Source organism: Carya illinoinensis, chromosome 15 (genome assembly GCF_018687715.1).
Source record: "Carya illinoinensis cultivar Pawnee chromosome 15, C.illinoinensisPawnee_v1, whole genome shotgun sequence".
In the NCBI taxonomy this organism is placed as follows: Eukaryota; Viridiplantae; Streptophyta; class Magnoliopsida; order Fagales; family Juglandaceae; genus Carya; species Carya illinoinensis.
In genome coordinates, this window is record NC_056766.1 from 41,768,751 (window position 1) to 41,787,742 (window position 18,992).

At 29.2% G+C, this 18,992-nt stretch overlaps 1 protein-coding gene across 1 annotated transcript; it reads right to left on the reverse strand.

Annotated features, from left to right (window-relative positions):
• Positions 1 to 3,659: 3,659 nt before the first annotated feature.
• LOC122296949 (cycloartenol synthase-like) lies at positions 3,660 to 4,183 on the reverse strand. Its single transcript, XM_043106745.1, has 2 exons — positions 3,983 to 4,183; positions 3,660 to 3,887 (listed from the first exon to the last, which is right to left on the reverse strand). The coding sequence occupies exons 1-2, from the start codon at positions 4,181 to 4,183 to the stop codon at positions 3,660 to 3,662; spliced, it is 429 nt and encodes a 142-aa protein (XP_042962679.1).
• Positions 4,184 to 18,992: the final 14,809 nt, after the last annotated feature.

An 18,992-nucleotide genomic window follows, 5' to 3' on the forward strand; every position in this document is an offset into this window, starting at 1 on the left:
ATTTAGAAAAAGCTAATAATTAACACCAAACTTTTTTGTAAAAAGATTCAAGTACTTGAATCACAAGTTTTGACCTTAAATCAAAACATCTCCAAGAATTTCAAAAAATCAAATCTTACTTCTAACATATTCATAATATCATCCTAACATCAACCATGCTTTAAATCATCGAACTAAAGTCACCAAAATCACAAAATAACATTTGGAGTTTTTGGTTTTACACTTAGTCCAAAAACATAAACTTTTTTCCTCAACTAGTTTTGATAAATCTCTTGATCTATGACTTATAATTATATGATCTTCAAACCAAACCATCACATGGTTTAAAAAGATGTCTTAAAACATATATAAGCTTCTAATTCAAGATCACATGGGTAGAAATTAACCAAAACATAAATTTAGCCAAGAATATCCACACTTTGGCTTATTTGAACATCTCTTTGCATAAAATTTCATATCTTTGAAACTAACATCAAATATCTTCAAAATAATAATATAACATGTATATAAGATACTTAGGATCCTCCAATAAAATTATTAAAGTCATTAGAATAGGTTTAGACCACCAAAGAGTTAAACTTTCTCAAAACAGAAACTGTTTTTCCTCTTCCAGTTTCTAAGTTTCTAAATCTAAGAAAATCTTTCATCAAAACCTTTAATCATGCAAAATCCTCAACCAATAGTCATATATACATGTTAACAATACTCCATAAAAATTTCGGACCAATATCTATCCATTAGCTTGGTCAAAAACTCCAAACTATAACATACTCTCCAGATTCACGCCCAGAATGACCTTTCCATGGTTAAAAATACTTTTGACCGACCAAATGACCATGGAATGATACGAAAAATACATCTACGGAAACTAGACTCAAATAGAAACAACTTATATGAATGAGACTTTATGATAAAACACTTACAAAAGCTTCGAAATGGGTGTGCAAAAGAACTCCAAAAAGCTGTCCGAGAGAGAGTGTTTGGTATTCTTTCAATGGAAAGCATAAATGAAGATAATTTCGTGGGGAGGGGTGGCTGGAGATACTTGTGGATAAGATATGGAAGAGATGAGGCTGGAGTGAGAGTTAAGTGTAGGACTCTCTTACCCAAAGTGAGAGTTAAGTGTAGGACTCTCTTACCGGAGTGAGAGTGGAGTGTAGAACTCTCTTACCTAATAATATCTACAAAAATCAACTCAAGATATTTTTACCCAATAATATCCACGAAATTAGCTTAAAATATTTTCTAAATGTGGAGTAGACTTGGAAGAGTAAGGTGGTTAAAATATTTCCATGTGTATTTTAAATCTATGTTCTTAAGATATTTTCCAAATGTGTATTTTGCTTAGGTGTCATGATTTCACACCTTGATTTCCTTCACAATTCCATCTAATGGTTTCTCTTTGTGCTAAGTATCTAATACTATTCATTATGTGTGGTTAAGATCTTGCCAAGTATCCAAATAAAATTTCGCTAACCTAATTTGGACATTTCACACTGTGATTTTAAAAACACTGCGTTTAGTACGTTTACCGAGATTACTATTCACTCCAAAAATAAACGTAATAAACTTAGTACTGAAAAATCCTAAATATTCAATTAAGCCTAGTGGTGTAGACTATAATGTATTCTGACACTTCTAACTACCTCAAATAATTAAAATCGCATTTCTGCCACCATAGTGAGTGATAACACTAACTATGTTGACAGGCTAAAACCTATGCGATTAGTCGATTCGTGTAAACTTACGGAATTTTCACGAGGTTCTTAAGGTCAAAAGAAATTCCACAATTGAATTTCTAGCGGGCTGTTACAATATATATTGATTTACAAATTGTTTCACCCTAATATTTGGATACACAATATAGATTAGATGTTTTCCGTGCAATAATTTTCTCTATCCAAACATATTATATTTGATCTTTAAATTTTAAAAACATCCACTTAAATAAACAATAATGAACAGTGCGTGAACAATGAAATCTGACAGTCAACTATGCATGAACAGTGTGTGAACATAACAATGTGAACAGTGAAATCTGACAATGAATAGTGTGTAAATAGTGCACAATTCGACTGAAAATTAAAATAGTCAGACCCTCACTTTTTTCAAATCACAAAAATTAAAAACTATCTCATCTCATCTTAACTTAAAAATTTCATTACCATTCAAAATATCTCATCTCATCTCACCGTCCAAATACGCATTTTTTTTACAAACTATTTTATCTTATCTTAATTCAAAAATTTCATTACTATTCAAAATATCTCATCTCATCTTAACTGTATATCAAAAGAAGGCCTTAATGATAAACATTATTTATAATGTGGTCCTTAATAATTTCAAACTAGAGGTCTGATGACTTCTTTGCAATGTGAATATATAGAGGCTGTATTCTTTACATTTAAGTCTTTGTCAGGGCCCTTATATATATATATATATATATATATATATATATATATATATATATATATGTGCGTGTGTGTATATATATATATGTGTGTGTGTGTGTGTGCGTACAATAGTTATAATGTACGTTCTTGTCCTGTAATATATATGTGTATATACACATAACAGATGCTATATATTACACCTATATTCTAGTTCTATTTTATTGTAATGATGTGGCATATATAATTCATTAATTTATTATTGTTAATAAGTATTACCATATACATCAACGCATGCTTTGATATATATGAGACTATAAGTGCGTAGTTTTTCTGAAGTAATTAATTTTGCAACAGAATTTAATAATATTCACTGTAATCAATGATCATGAGTTGTCTGATATTGTGGAATTAGGGTTTACAGCTTTCTGCCCAAATAGTAACATGCAGTTCATAGGCTGAAATATTGGTGCAGCCAAAAATGACCAGAGTTCTCCATTCATCCCAAATTTAGTCTTTCTCAGAAGATGATACTGTTTTGAGGGAGCATGCATTTAGTACTGCATGTTAATTCTCGATCTTATAATAAAATGAGTTGTAGAATTCAACCCCAACGGCTAAGAAAAATAAATTCATGAAATGTCAAAAAGTAATGTTAGGTACAATCTAGCTTTGGGTGTATAAGTATTGCACAAGTCTTTTGTACAAAAAAAGGGCCCCACTAGAAAAATAGATTTAAAAAAAAAAAATCCTTTTCACACATTGTGTTCCACTTTTTATAAAAGATCTATGTTAGACTTATATATTTGAGATTTATACGAATCATTACTTATTCTTGAAATAGAATATATAATAGATTAAGATTAAGAGATATATATATATATTGACTAGACAATGAAATATGCTGTTGATAATAGACTTCCCTCATGTAATTCATATATTAATATTTTTTAGAAAATGATATGTGAAATTACCACTTGTCTCAAAAGATTAAGCTGATGAGAATAAATAGATTTTATTATTTATTTTATATCTTAACATTCTTCACCACGTGTGTGGCTAAACTCTCTCTTAATGAGTAGCCCAACATGTGAAATATTTAATTAAATATGATAAAGTGTAGAGTCAGAATTTAAACTCTGAAGCTTTCCTTAATTTGATATAATGTAAAATCACTACTTATTCTAAAAATTTAAACTAGTAAAAAAAAGTTAAATTCTATTATTTATTTTATATCTTAACAGAATCAGAAAAAAGAAAGGGTATTGATCAATTGAATATGTAGAGCTTATAATTATTATTACATACCAAGCCAGGCAAGAGAAACAAGGGTCCACCATAGTCACCAGGCCAGAATCCATCCTCAGCCTGCAGAGTAGAGTAGAATCTCAACCCCCTTCGCAACACTGTTGTCACTGCTTCCTCTGTTATTTCTTCTTCATTTTCCACTTTCACCCGATCACCTGGCTCTATCTCGCATGGATTCTCCTTTGCAAACTATACATATACATATATATATATACACAAATCTTAATTTGGACCCAAAAAAGAAATCATTAAAGTGAAAAGGAGAGAGGTTTAAAACGTTGGACCTGAAATCTCATCAAGAGATCAGAACTTTGTTTGACTTGAAACCGATTCTCCTTAAAGCCATCTTGAGCTTTCTCCACTTGAGCTCGTTCTTCGGCTGTTCCAAGATTGGAATCAAACTCCCAATACTGCCTTCCAATATGATTGTTGAGGCTCTTAAGGCGCCATGAATCATTGCCTTCAGAGAGCTTGAGCTTCCACATTCAGATCTGAGTTCAGTCATATTAATATATAAGAACTAATAATATATTAATAAGAATGTATTGTAATGCTAAAATATATGATCATCCTGATTAAGATGAAAAATATCCCTACTAGTTTCTCACCCATAACTTCAAGACTTATATATAAATATTATATATATATATATACAAGCATGTTCGTGAAAGATATTGCAAATCATGTACCTTGTTCAAGCAAAAGATTATATATGTATGTAGAAGCTAGCTAGCTTAGCATTATGATCAGTAGCGGGAACATATCAATGGCCCATATATATAGAAAACTTGGGGGTGATCGAGTTACTATAATGCCCTTTCCATTGGGATATTGAATATCACATAAAGTATCTCCTAAGCTACATTTAAATTAGGTTAGTACTTGGGAATCTGGGATAAAGTGCGACCATGTGATATGCGTGCTGAGGCTTTGTATATAATATTCCTTTTGTATAAAGATTATATATGTATGTAGAAGCTAGCTAGCTAGCTTAGTATTATGATCAATTGCGGGAACATATTAATGGCCCTTATATATAGAAAACTTGGGGGCGATCGAGTTACTATAATGCCCTTTCCATCTGGAAATTGAATATGGCATAAAGTATCTTCTAAGCTACATTTAAATTAGGTTAGGACTTCGGATAAAGTGCGTCCATGTGAATGCTGAGGCTTTGTATACAATATTCTTGAAGTAGAAAAATGAGTTCCTATACAATATTATTGTAGAAAATATTATCAAACAGACTTGTTCAGAGCTTCATTGTATCTTAGAGGCAAATTCGTTTGTAACCCGTGTGCATACCATTATTGATAGAGGCGAATATTATTTTAAGAAAAGCGACATTTGTAACTCGTCTTGAAACAAACTTTTCTCTCACTATTTTTTGTTTTGCAGTCTCTTCTGAACCAACAATTATTTAAGTAATAATATATATAAATTTAATGTATGTAAGTGATTTGTGCTTTTAAAAAAATAAGATACACAAAAAAATAGATTTTTCTTTAATAGTTCCCATTTTTTCAAACAGTTTGCATATGGCTTGCATAAATCATTTTTCATATTTATTTAACTAGTGAATTTAGTAACCTAATTAACATCTCAAGACAACAAAGAGTTTTTTCTTTTAAAGAGAATCCAATCCTAACCAAGCTTTAATTTTGCAATTTTTTTTTAATGGAAATTTGACTCCATTCATTTATCAAAGAAAAGTTCCATCCATAACCATATACATATAGAAAAATTCTCAGATCACAAGCCAACTACTGCATTTGGAGCTATACTAGTACACTAATTTCTTTGTGAATGGTAGTCTTAACTACTGTTGTAACTTTCTACAGACAAATTGTATGAGAGACAGCACTCTGCCTAAAACAAAGACTCATACCCCACCTCCATAGGAAGAAAGGACTTAACCTTTATGAAAAAAAGGTCCAAGAAACATTTTTTTTTTTTAACTAAACAAAAGGAAACAATAATGAAAGAAAAAAGATAGATGTAAAAATGACGAATTATAGTTTAAATATACTCTAGTAAACTTCGAAATCGGTCATAAAAGTCAGATCTAAATTATTTAATCCAATGATCCGCGGCCCGCCACTATTTTTCCAACAATCGGCTTAGGAATCATCTTTTGTTACTCGTGCCTCACAAGAGGTAAACTTCTTATCCCTCTAATTAATTTTACTGGTGATAGGAATAATTAATGGCCAGGGAGATCAGAAACCTTGGTTTATTATTATTTGAGACTCAACGCATCCACTTGTCAATCGAGGAATAATTTGTGGTAGTGTAAAATATTGTAGATCTTGTGTAGATTTTACAATGAAACTCAGCAGTCAACATATCCACTAATCAATCGAGGATTAATTTGCAGTACTAGCGTGGATCATGAAAACTTGTTTTTCTTAATATTTATGAAAATTATGGGTGAGGGAAATATTTTTTTTACTTATAGATACAGTGTTATGCTATAAAATCCTATAATTCATAAACTATAGATTCTATATTAAAATAATAATAATAATTTTGTATAAATGCTAAATTTACTTAATTTGTACGTTTCTAAGAAACTAGTCTAGACTTCATTCACAAATATCATTTATCTATATTTGGCAACTTATCATCTTTTTGAGAATTCATGAGCAGCCCACCAAAGTCAGAAAACTTGACAAGATGAGTAAGGGGAGCAAAGTGGAAAGAAAACGATGTGAGGGCGTCTGGGTGACAAGGACAACATAATAAAAAAGGGTAATCTTATATACAGAGTGGTCGTGGAGTGTGTAAATATTTTGTAATCATTTTAAAAATAAAATAAAATTTATTATTAAAAAATTAATTTTTTTCTTATGATTTTCGTATTTATTCATTTTTTTCAAAATAATTACACGACATTTACACACTTACGATTACAACTATCATTTCTCTAACAAAAATAAGACAAGCAAAACATAGAGTTCGGAAAGAGTATGTTCATCAATGACAAGATATATATAAATGACTTTGTATTTATATTTGAATATAAACAGATCGACTCGATAAAATGTGATTAATAAACGGATGAATTGCAAGTTAAATTTGCAAAACTAGAAATCAATCCGTATAATACAAATAAATTATGTTTTGAATTTTATAAAAATTTAGTCTTATGTGTCTTTTTTTATTATTGGAATTATGTGATATTAATATTAGTATTTGACTACGTTATATCTCAAAGTATTAAATTGTTTTGTTAATATATATAATTTTATTTTACGAGAATATTAGTTTTCATATATATTATTGATTTGGATGTTGATAATAAAATGTTTTATCGTGAATACAATTATAATTGTAAATTATTTATATAGTTATTTTTATATTATATATTTAACTTATATTAATTAGATAAAAAAAATAAAGATACAAGTCGGCTCAACCCATTTATATGAAGCGGGTTAAATGGGTTGTGTCCAGGTTAACCTAATAAAAATTAATTAGTAAACAGGTTGAGTAGATTATGTCGTGTCACCATTAATTAAATAGATTGAATTCAGATTAATTTATATAGTCTAATATTTATGACTTGACATAATACAAATACAACTTGCAAATACAAATTGTCATCCATAAATTGTTTATGCAGGCGGTTTCTAACCTTAGGTTGGGTTTGGGTGTTAAGGTATATTGAGGTATATTGTAAATAACAGTGAAGAAGTATGTAAAAAGTAATAATAAAATATTAAATAATAATAAAAAATATGTAAAAAATAATAATAAAATAATAAAGTATTTTGAGAGTACCTGATACCCATAAATAATAATAAAGTATTTTGAGAGTACCTGGTACCCAAACGAAATGTAGCCCAAAGTAATGGCAAAGATCTACCCTTCGAGTCATATCATAACCGATTAAGATCATGTTTTTATGAAGTGGCATGTGAGAAGAAGTTGTTTGGACCCCCAATGGGCCTTTTGAAGGATCCATGATGTAGGCAGTCCGGCCCATATGAAAATGGATCTCATTTGTTTTAATTGCCCAATTATTTATGCTCTGTGGGTTTAGTTCAAAGTGCTGCGTGCATCCGCAACTACGTCTCCCATTTCAGTTTTGGTTCGCAAGACATGAATGATTTTACTAACATCCTAACGATCTAGAGTAATACTATATATAATTATAAAGTATATATAAGTATTATGTAGGTATTTTAAAAAAAAGTAGAATTTACTATTAAAAAATTAATTTTTTTTTTCATGTAAGTCTTATATTTATTTATTTTTTTAAAAATAATTACGTAACACTTGTACACTTACAACTACAAATATCATTTTTATATTAAAAAATGGTGGTACTGGCATAGTAGTAGCATGATATGTTATAACAAAAAAATTATATTCATCATCGTCATTTTTATCATCTCTCAATATCACTTAATGTCACGTCAAATGATTAACAAATTAACAAAAAATAATTTTTAGTTATTTAATATAACATTATGAGATGATAAGAGAATCATAATAAAATTGATAATAAGTAACATTATTCCATTACAAGAATTCTGTCCTAATCATAACTAAAGGTTAGGTATGGAAGTGTATGTCCTATCTTAGTTAGTTAGTTTCTTGTTTACCAAACATAAACCTACTCATGTTCATATTTTAATTGTGCTAGCTTCGAGAAGTGGGTATTGCCGGATTTGTGGTGATCTGAATAGTTTTTTTTTTTTTTTTTTTTTTTTTTTTTTTTTTTTTTTTTTTTTTTTTTTTTTTAAGTTTAAAAAAAGAGTCATTGGAGTTGTTAATTTGATAAAAAAAAAAAAATCTAAACAACCTCTACACACCACACTTTTTTTAATTTTTATTATTTTTTTCTTTTATCAAATATTTAATATATGAATAATGAATAGAAAAATTGAATTAATTTAAAAAGAATAAACTCAAAAAAATATTAAAAATTTGAAAAAATTTGAAAAAACAATAGTATGTAGAGATTAGAAAGTTGTGTAGCATTACTCATTTGATAATACTAGCCTCACCGTTGGGAGCTATCGTTGGGAATTTTTTTATTTTATTTTTATTTTTTTATGTCAATGAGCTTTTGGCTTTGTGCATGGTTCCCAATTGCCTTAAGAAATGTAATTGTTTGGACATTGATAAGGTTTTTTATTTTTTTGGTTTTGATAAGGTTTGGTATAAAGTAAATAACAACTTTTATGATCTTCACATCATCAATGTTATTATTGGAAAAATAGCTATGATTTTCATGAAAGACAAGTATATGAATAGTAGAATCAGAAAACCCATACAACAAATTATTATAAAATAAATATAAAACACTCATATCAATATATATGATATGAAAATGTACTTAATAATAAAAATACAAATAAAAACGGAGAAATATATATTATATATATCATGAAAAATAATTTAACCATATCATAAAACTAAATCTACAAATTTACATTACTTGATATAATACGTTACATGGTATAGATCTCTGAGTGAATGTCTCACTTATGATATTACAAATAATAGATTCACTTTTTTATAAAAGAATAATGTTAGATATAGTCATGGGTAATACAAGCATCACGCATTACTTTTTTAAAAGAATAGAATTTATTATTAAAAATTAACTTTTTATATAAATATTATATTTATTTATTCTTTTAAAAAAGATTACTTGATATTTAGTTATAACTCTATAACTACAGATATCACTTCTTTTCAGTAAAAGTTTTTTATATACAGTCATTTTTGTATATTTTTTTATATATTTTATTAATGTGATTAGTTATGTATTAAAAAAATTAATATAACTAATTATATATATAATGTGTATAAGAAATAAGTAAAAATAATTATACGACGTATTACTCTTTCATAATTTTATTTATTGGAGACTTCATCCCAGTATTTAAGAATAATATGTGTAGGGGTGTCAAATCGTGTTAACGGGTCGTATTCGTGTCGTGTCAAAGTATGTATATTATAATATATAGGTAAATCCTAACCCGACCCATTAAGCTTATCGTGTCAAAATCTCAAACCCTAACATGACCCATTAACATAACGTGTCGTGTCGTGTCAATCCGTTTTAACCCATTAGTGAATATTACTAAAAAGGTTAACATGAAACAATATGACCCGTTTTAAAATGTTTATGTAAATAGATTAAATATACCTGAAATTAATATGTTTGACTTGATTAAATTTAATATAATTTTCTATAAATATTAAAGTCACAATATCTATAAAAATTATAAAACTAACTACAAATCTAAAATTACAATCTAAATAATAAAAATATCGAAATTAAAATTCTAATAATTTTACTTTTGGATAAAGAGTATAACTGTAATTTCAACTTTCTTAACATGTCATAACAGGTTATAACGGGTTAATCCGTTATCAACCCGTTAAACAATCATATCTTAATGGGTCAACTCGTTTTGATCCGAATCCGTTAAAACTAAATCCTAATTTACTATTATCGTATCATGTTTATATTAAATTAATAAGTTATGTAACATATTATTATTCCTAAATATGTGTCGCAAAAACTAAAAATGTTTTGCATGCAAGCCATACAATACGTGTGAGGCCTCCGTTCTTCAACGTACATACACGTGGCCAGGCCCTCCGTCAAAAAAGTTCCAGCCAAGTCTTTATTTGCAGTCAATTTTCAACACGTAAATATCCATCAACATGTGGAAGACAAATGCTCCTTCATGTTGTCACAGGCTCATATGTCCTCGACACTTCTTCCACGCTCCAACAACTGTAGGCAACTTTTTGAATGTCTGTACTGATTGGATGTTGACTAAAGTTGAAATTAATTAAATTTTTTATTTTTATAAATAATAATAAATTAAGATAATTAAATAAATTTTAAAATTTATTTAAGATGAATTTTGATGTGTTTATATATTAAGATCAATTTAAATATATTTATAAAAAATTGAAAAAGTTATAGGTCTATTGAAAAAAATTATAGGCTAGGTTTGAAAAATCAAAATACATCTTAATTTTTAATCATAATTTTATAAATATAGAAAAGGACCCTCAAAAAATTTATAATTTTCACATGCTCTACAAAATTTTATAAAATTTTAATATACTTAGAAATGTCTCTTCAATTTTTTTTCTATAATCTCAAAATTTTGTATAATTTCTATATATTATTTATTTTCAAGTATATGGTCTCACCAAAATTAAATTAAAATTAAGTTTAGGAGAAATAATAAATTTATTAATATGGATCATAAAGTTTTTTATAATACAATATTAGACTTATTAATATAGAATCAAAATCTGAAATAAAAATACAACAAAAATCATTTAAGGTTGGTGATATATATAAAAAATATTTGAGAGATTTTATATTCTAGATTTTACTGAACAAGAAAAAAACTTATTTAAGTTCTGTAATATAATATTATATGCTTAATATAACACGAAAATATCTAAAATTTATATAAAAGTTAATAAATTAACTTACATATTAGAATAAAAGATGATATTTTCAAATATCACTTGATAATTTATATGAAGTAAATAAATTTTAAATATTTTATTATAAAAATAATAATAGATAAATAATATTTTATAAAATATTATCGTTAAAAATCTGAAACATATATTAAGATATATTTTTAAAAATTTTATTTCTATGTATAAATTATAAATTATCGAGAAGATCTAATTTTATATATATATATATATTTATAAATTTTAAATTTTAATGTATCGTATATTAAAATACTTGACCCATTTAAAAAATGGGCTTTGCTAGATACAGTCGGGAAATGCAGTCAGCGTGTAGTCGGCTGTAATGAATGAATACAAAAAATTATAAAAAAATTATTTTATATTCAGGGGACCTACATGAATAAAAAAAAGTTATAAAAATAAATTTTTTTTTTCATATAGGTCCCGTATTAATTTACTTTTTTCTTCACGACTGCACGCCGACTGTATTTCCCGACTGTAAAAAATATTTCTGTTAAAAAATTGTTGGTTTGACCGCTGGTCAAAAACATTGAGCTGACTGAAGTATCCATACGTTTCAATTTTCTCTCTCTCTCTCTTCTAATCTTCAATGGCATGTACCATTTTTTGGACAAGAAAATGTGTTAAAAAAAAATACTTCCTAATTTCAAAACAGTTTCAAATACGAAAAACATTAGATATTTTGAGAATATGAATGGCCAAACATTTATATTCAATTAATGATAGTTACTCTGATCAGCGAACTTTCCCATTCACTGGCCCCACCGACAGAGACGGAATGAATTATTCCAAATTTAGAACAATCAATGCATGCAACGACCCTTCCACAACAAAATCTTCTTCAATATCTCTTTCTATAGGGACTTCTTAGAGCATCTCAACCGCTATGGCAAAATGTACTTTTTCATGAAAATTTTAAGGATTTCATTAAATCACTTTTATATTTAAATCTTTATTTTAAGAAAAATATTTTAAAAATATATAGTAATTTTTCATATTTAGAGAACTACTGTATATTCATAAATTATTTTTTATTAATATTTTATTCTAATCATTTATACTTTCTATCATACTTATTTATTTTCAATCATCTACACTTTCTATCATATTCATATTTATTATAGTTTTAAATAATAATTTTAAAAATAATTTAAATAATTACGAAAATATAGAAAAATTAATTTTAAAAATATTATCATATCCACAAAAAATAATTTAAACTTTTGTTTAAAATATTCACTATAGTAATAATTCAAAACATAAGAAAAAATATTGAGTAGTTAAGTTTGTAAATAGAAGTGAAAGAAAAAAATAATAAAGAAAGAATAGAGAAATATTATTTTAATAGAATAGAGAAATGATAGGAAATGAGATGTAAGAAGTTTTTAAAAGATGAGTAAAATTTAAGAATTTAGGAAAAAATTTTAGAAAATGTCATTTTTAACTAAATTAGATCATCCACATCCGTTTGTCTTATTATCTCTTTTGCATTATTATCTTCTTTTCAAATATCATTTTCTACTGAATATTTATAGAATTTTGATTACCTAATACAGTATTATTTTTCAAACTGAAATATGTATTATAAAAATCATAATTTTTTTTAATATGTGCATTTTCTAACTTCATGGTATTTTTTTTAAATATCTACTATTTATCAATTTCTTTAATGGTAATACCTAGCCACGTCTTGATGATACACTTTTTTGTCATTTCTGTAACGATAAAATTTTGTGTCATTTCTCCAACGGTAACATTTTTTATATTTTCTCCAACTGTAACTTTTTTTATCTTCTCTCTAACGGTAACATCTTTTGTCTTATATTTAACGGTAACTTTTTCCCCTATAAATACGCATTTTACTAGCATTCACATTCTCCCAAACTCAAATCCCATTTGATCTAAAGAACCGAAATTCAACCGTCTCTCCTGATCTCTCACTCCCTTTATTAAATGGCTCGTACATTCTTTCGCAAATTGCTCACATACATATCCTCTAAAGATGATAGCGATATTGTTCTTAATAACAAGGCTGATGGACAGTTATCGAGACATCGTGGCAATCACCAACGCTGTAAGTTTATTCAATGTAATCATATTCAATGGCACGAGCACCTATTTCACGACCATTTCACAAAAAACTCAATATATCCCTTGAATCTATTTCGAATGAGATTTCGACTAAGTCATCCTCTATTTCTCCTATTCTAAATGAGGTAGAGTCTTACGAACTGTGTTTCGTTCAGAGAAGAGATAATACTGAAAGACTCGATTTATCTTCTATGCAAAAGATAACCGCAGTACTTAAAATGCTGGCGTATGAAGTTACTAAAGATTTTATAGATGAGTACATACATATTGGTAAAAGCACCGTAATTGAGAGTCTAAAAAAAATTATTTGAGACAATAGTAAGTATTTTTTCAAATGAATATTTACGGTCTCCAAATGCAAATGATATTGCTCGATTGTTTGCAGTTGGCGAACAACAGAGATTCCCAGGAATGCTGTGAAGCATTGATTGCATGCATTGGAAGTGAAAAAATTATTCCGCATCCTGAAAATGTATGTATTCCAGCCACATTCCTGAACTAACTATTATTTTAGAAGCAATTGTTTCATATGATTTCTGGATATGGCATGTATTTTTTTGTATACCCAGTTCACATAACGATATTAATGTGTTAGAAAGATCTTCTATTTTCACGAAACTTGCCCAAAGGCGTGCTCCTCCAGTCAATTACATAATCAATGGCAATGAATCTACTATGGGATATTACCTTGCAAATTCTATTTATCCCAAATAGTGAACTTTTGTGAAGACAATTCCATCACCACAAGGGAATAAGAAAAAAAATTTTGTGAAAGCACAAGAATCCCCAAGAAAAGATGTCGAGCGTGCATTCGAGATACTTCGACAACGATTTACAATCATTCATAAACCTTCCCGAATGTTCAAAGTGAAGGATGTAACAAATATAATGAAAGCATGTGTTATTTTACATAATATGATCATTAAAGACAAGCGTGATGACAGTGAGGGTCTGAACATTGAGTATGATCAACTTGATGATGAAGTCTCGGAACTATCGCATAATCATACAACTAAGCTTACAGACTTCATCCAGCGTCATCATCATATTAGAGACAGCTCGACACACCATTAGCTCCAAGCATATCTAATTGAATATCAATGGATATTATATTTCCAACAGTAGACATGTCGCATTATAGTATCGTATTTCATTAATGTTAGAAGTGACCATGTTTGAGTTAATCAAATCAAATTTCCATTTGTATTTCCTTTATGTTAGTAGTGACTAAATTTGAGGTAATCAAATTTGTGTTCGTATTTCCTTCATCTTATAGTAATGACTATATTTGAGGTAATTTGTAATAATTTTTGCAATTGTAATGGCCAATTTCCTTGTTTCAAAATGTCAATTTACACCACAAAAAATAATTTAATTGTTTAGTATCAATAATATACACATTTGTCATTGTCTGAAATATAAAATAAAGACCATAAACTTTTTACAAACGTAAAATTAATCAATCCAAATATGCTGCAATATTGTGTCTCGCCATAATTTTTCTTTGCAGTTGCTGAAAATATAATCACTGCATTTCTGGCATGGCACTCACGTCCATCATCATAATGCGTTGATCTGCTTCCTTCAACATGAGCTCTACTTTTTGTGCCTCCAACCTCAGCCTTTCGTCTTTTTAATAGATTTTATTTAGCTCTCTTTTTCCCAATCAATTACCATCTTCTCGGCCTCCAACCTCAGTCTTTCATCTTCAAGATGTAATTTGTTTTTCCTTTTTTCCTTGTCATACTCCATCTTCTCAGCCTTAAGGTGATAAAACTCCTGAGCACGTGACTCCTCCAAAAGAATATACTTCATCTTCCTGAGTTCAAAATTTTCCTCTACTTGCCTGCCTTGGGCATTTCTTTTTCCTTTCTTAGCTTTCTTTCCCATTAGTTGGTCAAATTCGACCATTTCATTCTCCATCACATTATCCGCCTCGAGATCAAAAATTGAATCAACTGTAGTGTCAGAATATCGAGCTTGGGTTAGGGATGGGGACAGGGACGGGAACATTGTCTTACTTCGCTTAGATCCTCCTTTGTGGAACGCCAAATTCATTTAAGTTAATCCTTCAACAGGTGCCAACAATGCTTGAACTGGAATAAGCATTTCTCTAGCGATTGATACATAACCTTGGCTCTGTCAAACTTGCATGTAAACAAAAAATTTTATATTAAACTAATGTACAAAAAAAATTAATTATTCGTAAAACAAGTAAGAGTATAGATATTCTACCTTGTCTTGCTCGGTCATCCCACTTTGATTCAACCCTTCAACCTCGGCTAGTTTCACACAACATTTATTTTTTGCCTTGTGAATAACCGAACACCCATGTATTAAAAATTTTATGGTCCGGTCATTTGTGGTTTCTTTAAATTATTGGAACTACTCAAAAAAAATTTTTCAAAGTTGTGAGTATTTTTGATCTGTTTCTTGGACAGCATCAATGTTACAATTAAGCCATGCGGAGATAAGTAATTTGTCTTCTTTAAGGGTAAAGTTCGCACCGCTGACTGATTTTCTAACGCTGATAGGATCGTTATGAGGTAGGGGTGAAGAATCATCAATAGTCATATGAGAGTTTCCACTTTACCCACCGTAAGTGGGGTCAAGTTGAGGATCTTAACTTAGAAGATTAGTGAAGTACATATGTTCAGGGTCTTGTGAATCAATTGCTAAAAAAGCTTTGAAATGTTAGACATGCAACTATGAAGTTTGGGGTTTAGGGTTCGCCGGCTCAGGAACTGAATTGTGACATCTACGAAATTTGGTCAACCTCTCATGGCTGCAACAACCGATTGCCACTACTTGTTGACCGTTCGAGTTACCTAACCTTTGAGAGGATGACTGTCAAATTTTTTGTATCCCCACCAAGTTTTGTCATCATCATAATCGAGGGGGTTTAATTTACAAGAAACTTCTCTATCACATTTTAAAACACAAAGCAATACCACATCACAAAACAATGTAACAGAATTGACCAATTCACATATTCACACAAAACAACAACCAAACAGTATGCAAATCATAATAATGCTATATGAGAGCACTCTCATCCAGTGCCTTTATATCGAATGTAATGATAAATGGGGTTCAAACTAGTGGAAATATTGACATCATGCATAATGACTTCTCCAACATCGAATGGCTGCAAAACCCCACCCGAACCTCGATTGTTTCTTGTGGAAAATACCACAAACTGCAATATGGTCATCCGGATGAGGATTACCTTGCCATATTGATAGAGCCACATTAATACTTCTAAATTAATGGCCACTATAACACTATCATGACAACCTAATAACAACCCCCTCCCCGAGAGATCTAAAACACTGCAATAGAATATTCTTTATATCAATTGAAATGGATAACCTTCACTTAGTTTAAAATATGAGATATTTTTAATACCATACCTTATGATGAGAAGTAAAATTACTTAAATATTTCATGTTTTAGATTGTAAAGATGTTAATGAAAGAATCTTTGTTCATTTGGATAAAAGCAAGAGGCAATTGGTATTTATGATTGTTTTTTTTTATTTTTTACACATGAGGGAGGGGAGATTTGAGCATTGGTTCTCTTAGCGAGAAATCAAGATATTGCCAATTGATAGTAAGGATCTTGGCAGTATTTATGATTGTTAAGTGTGTAATTTATCATGTATATTTTATTTTCTCAATAATTAATCGAGCAATGCTAGTTTCAAACTAATATGATAGGCATATACTTTATATAATTGACGTGTCAAGTTTGATTTGTAAGAATATTTAATTTTAAACTTTTCATACAATTTAAGTCAACTAATGTCAATATTATGCAGAATGTATTCTATACAGTTTATAATTATAATTTTTCAAATTCAAAGGAGTGCCAAAACTTATGATCACAAGGAATTAAGTTTAACTTAATGCTAAAAGAAGAGCCAAAAGAAAAAACTACCATACAAATAAACTACCACTCAAGTAAAAATCCTTCAAAGCATCATAAATCGTATAAGTTTCTAATAAACTTTTTCATTCTTCATTTCACTTTGTTTCCCAAGGATACATTTTTTTTTATAAGTAATCAGAGAAATTATTAGCAAACACAAAAGATATAACATATGAAAGGACAATGATTTCTTTTAATTATATATGCTTAGGTAAAAAGACTAATCTGATTTCAGATGTAATAACTAGAGATTTAAGGGGGCAAGACATTTATTTCTAGCATAACCTTTTACATATTTAAAATTGAATCTATATTGCGCCCCCAAATTGAAGCTCAATTTGCAATATGGTATCCAAACTACCGAAATATGGCACAACTCAACAAGACTTTCAATTTACACTAGAGAGCAAAATAACAAAGATTTTCGCAGCAACCAAATAAGGGTGAGAAAATGTAATGAAAATCACACAACAAGTATAACTACACAAGATTTTCGCAGCAAACAAAGAGCAAAATCACAAAGAGTTTCATAGCTACCAAACAGGGGTGAGAAAATTGTAATGAAAATCACACAGTAAGCACAACATCATTCTCAAGGTTTTTGTAGCAACTAGAGAGCAAAATCAGAAAAAATTTCACAACAACCAAACAGAGGTGAGAAAATGGTAGTGAAAATCACACAACAAGCACAACATCATCCTCAAGATTTTCGCAGCAACTAGAAAGTAAAATCACAAAGAATTTCGCAGTAACCAAATAAGGGTGAGAAAATAGTAGTGAAAATCACACAGCAAGCACAACATCATTCTCAAGATTTTCGCAACAACCAAAGAGCAAAATTCCTTAAAGATTTTCGCAACAACTAAACAGGGGTAAGAAAATGGTAGTAAAAATCACACAGCAAGCACAACTCAGCAAGATTTTCACGCAACCAGATAGCAAACTTTCCTCAAGATTTTCACAGCAATCAAACATGGGTGAGAAAATGGTAGTAAAAATCACACAGCAAGCACAACTCAGCAAGATTTTCGCAGCAACCAAGCATATATAAAGAAAGTAGAAAGAAAAAAAAGCCCTAATTTCACAACACAAAACCCACAAAAATAGTGAGCGATCAACACGAATACAGAGATAATAAACTCAGCTTCTAGGTTTTTCTCAGAGCATAAAGTCAGAGAGTGAGAATGTGAGAGAGCTGGGTATAGAAAAGTGACAACCTTTTTGACATAGAGAGGAACGGTGGATTTGAAGATCATGCAAATATTATAAAATGGCAAAAGAGACCCAAATCGAGAGAGGAAGAGGCGATGACTTACAGTTGTTGCAATTCGCGAAGATTGGAGATGTTGCATGGGAGAGGATGATCAGACGAGGGCACCCAATCGTCCAGAACAAAGAAACGCAGGATATAAAGTAGAAAAATGATTTGGGGATTACAGTCGTTCCCAAGTATGAGAAATTTCTGAACACACCATAAACTCCAACCGCATTTTACAGATTGGAATGGAGTGCGATTTTGAGTCAAAACCGTAACATTTTCACCAAGTTATAGGGAAAACCATCTGATGTAAATGCGGATGTGAATGCTCTTAAATGAAATTTTATGGGAAACCCAATGTGAATTCTCTTAGTTCTTATCATTTAGGTTGTGTTTGATTCTTTAACTCTTTTTCATTCATTTCAATTTATTTTATTTAATTATTATAATTTTTTTAATTTTTAATACAAAATATAATAAACAATTCAATTTTTTCAAATTCTAAAATAATAATAATATTA

Bases quoted from the DNA above. Each gene is read 5' to 3' on its own strand.
- LOC122296949 (XM_043106745.1), bottom strand. From the start codon at position 4,183: ATGTGGAAGCTCAAGCTCTCTGAAGGCAATGATTCATGGCGCCTTAAG. The intron at 3,888-3,982 runs GTCCAACGTTTT...GTATATGTATAG, and splicing joins ATCTCTTGATGAGATTTCAG to TTTGCAAAGGAGAATCCATG.